General features: G+C 34.3%; 1 protein-coding gene across 4 annotated transcripts; it reads left to right on the top strand.

Annotated features, from left to right (window-relative positions):
- Positions 1-3,595: 3,595 nt before the first annotated feature.
- LOC102613029 (homeobox-leucine zipper protein HDG2) lies at positions 3,596-10,270 on the top strand. 4 transcript variants are annotated; one of them, XM_015527521.3, is made up of 14 exons: positions 3,596-3,947; positions 4,055-4,143; positions 4,457-4,604; positions 5,246-5,460; positions 5,580-5,697; positions 5,849-6,037; positions 6,151-6,594; positions 6,701-6,802; positions 7,048-7,248; positions 7,372-7,546; positions 7,692-7,963; positions 8,528-8,623; positions 8,708-9,104; positions 9,786-10,270. In XM_015527521.3, the coding sequence occupies exons 3-13, from the start codon at positions 4,500-4,502 to the stop codon at positions 9,080-9,082; spliced, it is 2,292 nt and encodes a 763-aa protein (XP_015383007.1). In that variant the 5' UTR covers positions 3,596-3,947; positions 4,055-4,143; positions 4,457-4,499; the 3' UTR covers positions 9,083-9,104; positions 9,786-10,270. The 4 variants fall into 4 exon arrangements, with proteins under 4 accessions (XP_015383007.1, XP_015383009.1, XP_024950958.1 ...); XM_015527523.3 differs by having other exon boundaries at positions 3,597-4,604; positions 5,195-5,460; XM_025095190.2 differs by having other exon boundaries at positions 3,598-4,604; positions 8,717-9,104.
- Positions 10,271-11,120: the final 850 nt, after the last annotated feature.

Here is an 11,120-nt window from a genome sequence, read left to right on the forward strand (position 1 = left end):
TCATTGATGTATGGGAGAAAGAATTTATTTATTTACTTTACTTTCTTGGTGTAAAGAAACAAAATTAAGCTAAGTTTTAGCCCCATAAGACAGACCGACCTAAATTTCCCCACAAGGAAACTGTAGAGATGCCCATGTTTTGACATTTTTCACTTTCACTTATCAAAAAACGCAGCGTTTCACAAACGTTTACATAAGACAAAAGGAGAAGAAAAGAACGATTGGTATCTCACACGCGCTCTGTCAACGCTCCATCACACGTCCCTGACGTGTGACGACATTAAATTTGAGAGGGACCCACAGCGCCGCGTTACGGAATAGACTCAGTTTTCATCCATATTCTATCATTCTGGACCTGCGCTGGTCCAAAGTAAAAGGTACACAGTAAACTAGAAGGCGCGTGAAGATACCTTCAACGGGAAGCTTTTACTTTTGATTTTGATTTGTTTTTTAAGATTTATGAAACAATAATTTTTAATGTGATATTATAATAGACCGAAAAATAAAATAATATTGGTAAAAAGTACGTGATGAAGAATCATAAGAGCGACTGCGAGAGTGGCATGAACGTAGTAAATGGCCTTCGCCATGCGGAGTCTGTGTGTGCTCAGCCTCACAATTAATGGGAAGACACAAGAAGAGAGATATGGTGTAATTTGTAAACAAAGGCAAGAGATGGAAAATGGCTTGTTTGGGCTCAATGGGTAGCTCACCATAGGCCCCCCCTCAAACATCTATTATACCATTGTTTGTAACAAACCCTAACATCCAACAAATGCCCACCTTCACTTAAAACCCTAGTTGCTTATTGACTCGGTAAAATGTGAATAAATTACTTTTTTTTTAAAATTATAATAAAATTCTATGAATCCAGGTAGGATTCGAATGCAAGACCTCTCAATCCATTAAATTAGATTTGGACACTTGATGAAAAATTATATATTAATATCGAAAATTTAAGTTCATGAGCAAGGACTTGATAAGGTCATTTAAGTTTTAACCACGAGTATGCAACCGATTGGTTTAAGAGGCAATTTGGCAATGCCATGTTTGGAAAGTATGGTTTATTTGGCAATATTTTCGTGAAAGGGAAGATTGTGTGGCGTGCATGACTTATTAGCTAATGTTATTGATGGTTATCAAACTATTTTACATGGAAAAAAATATCATTAATTAGGGAACAACTGTGCAAATTGCACCTTCTTTGATAGCCTGGAGATTGATGTAATAAACAATGCCTCGTGTCAAGTAAATAACGAAATATAAAATTTAGACAAGGAAAGTGATGAATTTATGTATGTCTTGAGTACGTTCTGATAATTATATATAGTAATTAGTAAACTAGTAATATAGATATTAAAAAAATCTTTTGTTTAATTTAATTATTACCTACAAGTTAATTTGATGCAATAATCGATTCACGCCATCATTTCACTTATCAATTCACAAATTTTGCTCTACTTAAATGATTTATCACATTGAAAATGTGCTCGGTAAGCTTGTCCAAGGAGAGTAACTCACCCTGAAATTAAATTCAACTCGTCATCTTTCTTGGTAACATATATATGTATGTAATGTATGTTTATGTGTGTGTGTGTGTGTGTATTCTTTCATATGTTCAAAAATTACATCCTTTCTTTTTCTCCTAATATGTCGTCATTTCAACATTTTGAAACAAAGATAGATTTAGGATTGATTATTACTGGGTCTCCGAATGATGAAATGGTCAATAAAAATTATAGCATATTCTAAGAATTTCAAGGTCGTTATTGGGGCTGTCATTATGTAGCGTGACAGCCAAGTGTTCCTCAAGATGTATTTATTTCATAGCACCTTCTTCACAATAATAAATGCTTAACATTTGAAACAATTATGATTATGGCGTATCCTTCAAATTTGTTTCCTTCTCTATAATAACTGACATTTGATTTTAATAATATATATTACTTGGCAGACCAAAATTCATATCAAAATCAACATTTAAAGTTCAATGTTCTCAGGTTCATTTAATTCATAAATTTGTATTTGCATTTTATATTTAATGGAGCCCTAAAGTGATTACAAGACAATGTTGCATTGAGAGAAGAATATACAGATTAAGTACAAGCACAATTGCATGTATTGCCATCACATGCGGCATTTTCTTTTTCTGTTTCGACATTTCAAATCCAAATGACATGATATTTTAATTTTGTTATCACTTTTTTCTCAATAGTTATTTAGTTTTTGGAGTAAAATGGAGTTGTATATGATCGGCTTTGCAATTTCAGTTTGATGAAAGTCATGATCCAATGAATAACGTAGGATAGAAACTTGTGAAGTCTTTTATGAATAAAAACGATGTTAAATAATATAATCTACAGTTTAGTTGTGGATCATATTATTGTCAGTCATGTCAAATAATATAAGATGATAGAGTTTCCTATATAATCTATCTATTAGTGAGGGAATGAACTATTATATCACGTAATTAATTAGGAAATTAAAATAAGTATTTGAAAAGTTTTAAATACTTATGCTTGAATAGGATTTTGAAACCAACAGGCCGCACTTTGATCAGTATTGTAATAACACTTTAGATTTTGTTTGAATGCGTGCGTGTGTTCAAATGTCATTACAAACAGGATTTAATTTACATATTAAATTGCAAAGTACAGTCTATAAGAGTTTACTTTCAGGTAAGATTAATGATTAATAAATAATTATAATAATATTAAAAAAATTGGAAGATCATAGTGTACAATTTTTTTTTTTAAGTTAATATATAGTTTCACTAAACATGTATTATTATTGTCAATGAGTTCAAATTTCTAAACTTTTTGAAACAAAGGTTAGAGATAGCCATAGTGACTATGAGCAACGTCTAAAATAAAAAGAGCTTATCCAATATGTTGTATGGATGGGCAGAAAACACGGGACTCATTTAGGGGAAGAAAAGAAAAAAATCGATTAAAAAATTAAGAAATAACGTTAATTCGTGCCAAGAAATTTTGTAGTGTATGTGAGATTCATAGTATTTGGCCTTTTTTTTTTGGGTTCTTGATTAAGTTTTATTACTGATAGCAGATAAGTTGTTCAAATAATAAAGATTCGTATTTTCTACAATATATTAAATCCATATATTCTATTATATGTTGTGTTAATGAAGAACCAATCCATGTTCATTACATACATAATTTCATAGTTTTTCTTGTCTATATATACCGGCAATTAAAACATAATTAATTGTTAAATCATTTTTTCTTTGTTTTGTTTTACATGTATCATTACTATTGAATCTTTTACAAAATCAAAGCCATTATTTAAAGATAAGTTGTGCATACGAGAGTTTACTTGGGACACATTACTCAACATTATTCATAAATTCACATTCATCCACCCAATAAGAAAGTTTCTATGCGTCCGCTCATATTCTGAAAGAATTCAAAATAAACATAAAAGTGAAATGAAGGTAGTAGAAATTAAGGTGGTGTAATGAAGGGGATAAATCAAAATTATGGAGTTTGGTAGCCGTCATTCGTTGCACCATACGCTCTCATAAATTAATAAAAAAATAAAACACCAAATGCTAGCTCTTTATCTTTCTCTCTCCCTCTCATAGTAATTACACCTCTCCAGTGTCCACCATTAAATGCAATTGCACCCTCTCTATACGCTCTGCAATAACTCCTCGCTGCCAGAATTTTCTCCATCTGTTCCCCTCTATCTATTTCCTCCATTGATACTTTCTTCATCATCTTCTTCTTCTTCTTCTTCTTCTTCTTCACTTTTCCTGTTCCTTTTCTCACTTTTTTTTTTTCTCTTTTCACTCTCTATTTCTCTAACCTTTTACCCTAATTTCTCTAAAAAACCACATAAGCTAGCACTTCCCATAAAAGCTCAATCATCAAACCCACCACAAAAACCAATTTAAAACCCTTAACGCAGTAGCTTTACAAGCAACAAAGGTACCTTAAAACAGATCTAAACCATTCTCTTGGCTAGGGCATCCAAAGGGTGTTTAATTTGAGAATCTCTTATGCTTTTACGTTTTTATTTGGTCTTTGTGCTGCAGATAGAGCTAAAGTCAGTAGTATAAGGAAAGGAAACGCCGGTTTTGTGATAGACAGAGAAAGCATAGTTGGATTCTCCGTGATCTTCGTTGTGCGTTATTTAGATTTTGAAACCGGATTTTTTTTTTTATTATTATTTTTTTGGCTTTGTCTGTCAAAGGGCCGTATCAAATTTGTCAACTCTTTTTATCTATCTATTAATATTCTCTTTCCCGTGCATTGGCTCGTTAAAAATCAAATAGGTTTTCTTTTCAACGGACAAAGAAACCTTAGTCAGCTCAGTTTTTGCATTTTTTTTTCTGCACATGGTATAATCATCTCTCATCAGCATTTGGTTTTGCACAAAACACAATATACAGCTGCGAATTTAAACCAAACTTATCTGCCCTAATTTCTTTATCAAGCTCCCCCAAAACCAAGGACACACTGAGTAGCTAGACTGAAAACATGCCAACCGGAGTAATGATTCCGGCAAGAAACATGCCGTCGACGATCGGTCGTAACGGGAATGTTGGTGGACTTGGATCATCCTCAGGACTCACCCTCAGTCAGGTCAGGACTTGATCGAGTTTTGAGTTTTCCTCGTGTTTCTGCTCTTTTGAATCCATGTTTTTTTGCAAAGACCTTTTAATTATGTGATTGTCGACATATTCTGCTGCCGGTATTTTAGATTTGTGAATCCTGAATCATCTTATCATTGTCTTCAACTTTATTTTTAAAAAAGAGGACTTTAAAAAGTTGGATTACGGCAGTGATCTGGCTTTAGTGGGACTAATTTTCTATTTCAAGCAAAATCGTTCTCGATATTTGCAAAACGCGTAAAGTCTTTTGCTCTGCACAGTCATACACAGAGAGAAAAAAGAAAAGTCATCTCTTATAAAATCTGACTTCACAGCTTCTATTTCACTTTCCGATGTAGTAGTAGTATATATCTTCTTAAACTGTGGTTCTTTCTCTTTCACAAAAACGAAATAGTTTCCCCCCCCCCCCCCCCCCTCTTTTTTCCCTTGAATTTAGTCCTGGCAAAGCTTCTTCTCATCATAAACTCATACATTTTTTTAATTTTGTTTTGGATGTGTTAAGAGACATCGGTTTTCCATTTATTCTTTGAGTGGAATTAAATTTCCAAATTCTGTTGTTAGATTGAAAAACCATAAGCTTCGGAATCTTAAAGATCTGTAGAAATGTTCCAGCCAACAAACATGATGGAAGGGCAGCTTCATCCTCTAGACATGACCCAAAACACATCTGAAAGCGAAATGGCACGTTTAAGAGAAGAAGAATTCGACAGTACTAAATCTGGAAGCGAAAATCATGAAGGCGCTTCAGGTGATGACCAAGAACAGCGTCCTAATAAGAAGAAGCGATATCACCGCCACACTCAGCACCAGATCCAAGAAATGGAAGCGTAAGTTCAATATTGGTAGTTAATTGAACATATTTTTGTAAGCATATTATTATTTTTTCCTTATTTTCTTAAACTCTCTTTCTTTTCTTTGGTTTCGATTATCTTTTTCGTATTATTAGTTTCTTCAAAGAGTGTCCACACCCAGATGACAAGCAAAGGAAAGAGTTGAGCCGTGAATTAGGGTTAGAGCCTTTGCAAGTCAAATTCTGGTTCCAAAACAAGCGCACTCAAATGAAGGTAGTCTAATTAAAGCTCTATTTACGGTTTTATTTGGACATATTATTTGATCAAGGGAGCCGTTGTAATATCTCTTTTCCTTCTCAGCCGGAATGTTTGGTTTATTTCGGTTGCTAATCAACCTCTAAGACATTCTTGACTCTTTCAACAGACCCAACATGAGCGCCATGAGAACACACAGCTTCGAACCGAGAATGAAAAGCTTAGGGCTGACAATATGAGGTACAGAGAAGCTCTTAGCAATGCCTCATGTCCCAATTGTGGAGGCCCTACTGCTATAGGAGAGATGTCTTTTGATGAACATCACTTGAGACTTGAAAATGCTCGATTAAGAGAAGAGGTACGACAAGAAAATGGGACTGTTATATATGATAATTAACTTATTTTCTTTCTTCCAAATAATATTTAGTAATAAAAGAATCTTCCAATTGTGTTTGTTTGTTCGATATTCAGATTGATCGCATCTCAGCAATTGCGGCAAAGTATGTTGGCAAGCCTGTGGTTAACTACCCGCTTCTCTCTCCACCGGTACCTTCTCGTCCCCTTGAACTAGCTGTTGGTAATTTTGGTGCTCAGCCAGGCATTGGAGGCGGTGAGATGTATGGAGCTGCTGATCTTCTTAGGTCAATCAGTGCCCCGACTGAGGCTGATAAACCTATGATAATTGAGCTCGCAGTTGCAGCCATGGAAGAACTTATCAGAATGGCTCAGATGGGTGAACCTCTATGGATGACTAGCCTTGATGGCACGGCGGCTGTACTAAACGAAGATGAATACGTTAGGACTTTTCCTCGGGGAATCGGACCTAAACCAACTGGATTCAAATGCGAGGCTTCTCGAGAAACTGCCGTTGTTATCATGAACCACATTAGCCTTGTTGAAATTCTAATGGATGTGGTGAGATAAATTAATGTCTTCTATCTGTTAGGGTTTCTATTATTAGTACAATAGACTATGATGAAAACTAATGTTTGACCTATCATCTTAATTTTTTGATATTCAGAATCAGTGGTCAACTGTGTTTTCTGGCATTGTTTCTAGAGCTATGACTCTAGAGGTATTATCAACAGGCGTTGCAGGGAATTACAATGGAGCCTTACAAGTGGTAATATATAAATTATACCTTTTTCTCCCATCACTTTGATAACAATTTAGAAAAAAAAAAATCAATTTTATGCATCGTATTATACACCTATACATTTAATTTTGTACTTTGATATGAAAGGAAGACGATTAATTGCAAACCCTCTAATGGCTTACATAGCTGAAAGATATGAGCCATACATATAAAATGAGTCTTTTGGAACCAATTAATGCTTCTTAAATTGTTTTAAATCTTTGATTTTCCAGATGACTGCAGAATTTCAAGTCCCTTCGCCACTAGTTCCAACTCGTGAGAGTTACTATGTGAGATACTGTAAGCAACATGGAGAAGGAACTTGGGCTGTAGTTGATGTCTCCTTGGACAACTTACGCCCCAGTCCTGCAGTTAGATGCCGGAGAAGGCCATCAGGATGTTTAATCCAAGAAATGCCCAATGGATACTCCAAGGTAAACAGTTTTGAGAATATTATTATTTTGGGACAGAATTAAATGATAATTTAAAGTTCTACTGATATTTGATTTTGGTACATCTACTCACATTTTACGTTTTTATTACCTTTAATGCACTAGGTTACATGGGTTGAGCATGTTGAGGTTGATGATAGGGGTGTACATAATCTATACAAGCAGCTAGTTAGCACTGGCAATGCATTTGGGGCAAAACGCTGGGTTGCTACCCTAGATCGACAATGTGAAAGACTTGCAAGTGTCATGGCAACCAATATTCCAACTGGAGAAGTTGGTGGTATTGTCACAAATTTCATTTTCTCTTCTAATTAAGTTATCAATGAAGAATTAATCATCACTAACATAAGTTAATCATATCTTTATATCGTAACATGTTCAGCTAGCATATGATGTAATAAGTTACAATTGATGTTATTCTTCAGTGATAACAAATCAAGATGGGAGGAAGAGTATGCTGAAGCTCGCTGAAAGAATGGTAATAAGCTTTTGCGCTGGAGTGAGTGCTTCAACTGCTCATACGTGGACGACATTATCTGGAACTGGAGCTGATGATGTAAGAGTCATGACTAGAAAGAGCGTAGATGACCCAGGCAGACCTCCTGGCATTGTACTAAGTGCTGCAACCTCCTTCTGGCTTCCTGTTCCACCAAAACGAGTTTTTGATTTTCTTCGTGATGAGAACACCAGAAGTGAGGTATAGGAGCTTGATCTTGAAGCATTGGTTTTTAATATTTTTATTAGTATTATCTTTTAATGAACACTGATATTTGAACACCATCACCACAGAAAATAGAATACTATTTATGTTACAGTATCACTGTAACACACAAAATGACAGTATTGTTCATGCTATATGGTGCTGCCGTTTCGATTATGATAGTGTTTGTTGGTGATCAAATATCATTTTTCTTTCTTAATAAGTGTTTTTTTCTTAATAAGATCTTATGTTATGCTTTACGGCTACCGTATTTTGACATGGTCTATTAACAATTTTAAATTTAAAATTGATATTAACTAGATTTGTTTGCATACTGGCTGCTTTATTTCCTGGCTAATTAAGGTGTATTTTATTTGGATTATTTTTAATGTGCCTGACCAATGTGGAATTTGAATATATATTGTATCATTCTTAAATCTGTTTTGTACCATTTCTCTCATGCCAATGATTATAAATGAAATGATAGTAAGATTTTTGCCTCAAAAACAATCTCATAGTCTTTAGTAAATTTATATCAAAATTAATTTCTCATAATTGCAGTGGGATATTCTGTCAAATGGCGGAGTTGTCCAAGAAATGGCACACATTGCAAACGGCCGGGATACAGGAAATTGTGTGTCTTTACTAAGAGTGAACGTAAGTCGGTAACATATATTGAGTAGTATTATTGTTTTAAATATAATGTTAATGTTCCCTTTTCAGTAATTAACGATTCATCAGTGCCTACAGAGTGCCAATTCAAGCCAGAGCAACATGCTGATTTTACAAGAGAGCTGCACTGATCCAACGGCCTCTTTTGTTATCTATGCTCCTGTTGATATTGTTGCCATGAATGTCGTTCTTAACGGGGGAGACCCCGATTATGTTGCCCTTCTACCCTCTGGATTTGCCATACTTCCTGATGGAACTTCATTGCACGGGGCCAACATTGGTGAGGCTGCTTCCGGTGGATCTCTACTAACTGTTGCATTTCAGATTTTGGTAGATTCAGTTCCTACAGCAAAGCTGTCGCTTGGTTCTGTTGCTACTGTTAACAACTTGATTGCTTGCACTGTTGAGAGGATAAAGGCTTCTCTGTCATGCGAGTCTGCATGACCCCTTAAAGCTTCAATTTTAGGTGAAGTGAATCTTCTCACTACTTTTATTAAGTTCTTAATTCTCATTGACCAAAAAAAAAAAAAAAAAATTAGGTTCTCAGTTCCCTAAGGTGTTGGTTTCTTAATGTTCAATTTTACTCTTTGGGTTTTGAAAAAAATGTCGGCTCTAAAAATGGATTTAACGCTGAACAAAAAATAATAGGAAAAATCTTTTAGTGTGATTTAATTGTTCAATCAATTTGTGTCATTTATTTTTTATTTTCTCTCATTTATCATAATCTTGAGAAGTTTTTTACTGCTGTTAAAGCCTTGCTCTTATCTATTCACTATTTACTATGTGTATATGAAGTATACAAATTACAAGATGTGACTGAAAAATTAGCAATACTCCAAGAACACCCCAAGAATTTTTCCTTGATCACTATGATGTTTCGTAACCGTAATTCTAAAATAATGTATTAGTAAGATTTATTTATGAGCCCACAAATGACATGGTATGTTAGGTCTTATCTAAGATATTTCTATTAACTGAGAAATAAACTTTGTATCCAAAATAATAAGGCAAATGATGAATTACACGTTTATATGAGCTATTTAATTTCAAATTAATGATTTAGTAATAGTCAATACAACTTCTTGTCTTTATTATATTCTCAAGGTGCTTTGAAACGTTCACTACTTAATTTGTTTGGTGGTTGCAGAAAGATCAACAGAAGAAGGAAAAAAGAAGGAAAACAACATCAAGAAACAACAAAAGTGATGGGAAATATCGGCTTATAGATGATGGGGTTAAAGTCAAGAGCGCACCTTACATGACCCTCTTTTGTTTATGGTGCTGGATGTGGTGCTTCTTTAAGAAAAGTGAAACATCCTAGGGCATATTCAAAGTATGTGAGGATTAGAGGTTCGGGTATTGACTTTCCCAAACATGAGTAAAATTAAGCAAATGAATTATAAAGACCTTGTTAACTTTGTGGCTAGGGTTTTAATTATTTAGGTTTTTGTGTTAAGTGCGGTTTAGTTCCTTATTTTATGTTCTTTTTTCCTTCTTTTTTTTTTTGTTATTTTGTGTGTTTTCGAAGCTCTAGTGGGTGTGCAAGGGCTCACTCCTACTAGCAGACATTGGCTTCCTTTTTCCCAATTTCAGAGCTTTTGAAATGGACTGCCTTCTTTTTTTGCCTGCTTATTTTCGCTTTCTTTGTTAACATATTAGTATGAGTTTCCTTTTACATCATTTATTGACCTTATTCTTCAAATGGGATTTAATATGGTGACGGGGACCAACTCTGGTCAGTAATCCAAAGTATTTCAAAAAAAATTAAAAACAACTCAAAATTGGCCCGAATCGTGAATTAAATTGGCCCTAATAAATTTCATGTTTTTACGAACAACTCAAAATTTTGACTTGGCTCCTTACAGGACACGGCCTTCATTCCTTTTACTTTTGGATCGTATTTAGAAGTAGATGGAAGAATAATCAAGAATCAAGATAAAGTAGACGGTGCCTTCATTTACCAAAACAAAATATTAAAGACGACAAAAGGCAAATCATGAACAACCAAAATCAACAAAATTAGGAGTCGCAATTCTAATATTAAATAGTCTTTCGACAATTAACGATTTTTTTTTCCCATTTCTTATTGTCTCGAATAAAAATTTAGACCAATTAATGCTATCAATATTGGTTAATGTTACATGCTGGAAGTCGATTGATTAGCAAAACGACTTGAGATGAATTCTTTTGAAGTTTAGAATTGACTCCAAAGTATTTGCCTGCTTTGGTGCCTTACTTTAAATTTCAACGGATTTGAACTTATAGTAGTTACTAGTCCGTTTATGTTGGAAAAATAATCCGTCACGTTGGATTTGATATCCCTTTTGGTGATTACAGAAACAAATTTATGATTCACAGCTAGTTTAGCACTAATGCACATCATAAATGGTGGATTAGTTTGGCAATTAACAGATGTAACTGAAAATGCAATTAAACAACATGAAAGTGAAGTCATTGCGTTTGCTCTCAAAAGTTTTAAATC

This window comes from Citrus sinensis, chromosome 2 (genome assembly GCF_022201045.2).
Source record: "Citrus sinensis cultivar Valencia sweet orange chromosome 2, DVS_A1.0, whole genome shotgun sequence".
Lineage (NCBI taxonomy): Eukaryota > Viridiplantae > Streptophyta > Magnoliopsida > Sapindales > Rutaceae > Citrus > Citrus sinensis.

Bases quoted from the DNA above. Each gene is read 5' to 3' on its own strand.
- LOC102613029 (XM_015527521.3), top strand. From the start codon at position 4,500: ATGCCAACCGGAGTAATGATTCCGGCAAGAAACATGCCGTCGACGATC. The intron at 6,038-6,150 runs GTACGACAAGAA...TTCGATATTCAG, and splicing joins ATGCTCGATTAAGAGAAGAG to ATTGATCGCATCTCAGCAAT. The intron at 8,624-8,707 runs GTAAGTCGGTAA...ACGATTCATCAG, and splicing joins TGTCTTTACTAAGAGTGAAC to TGCCTACAGAGTGCCAATTC.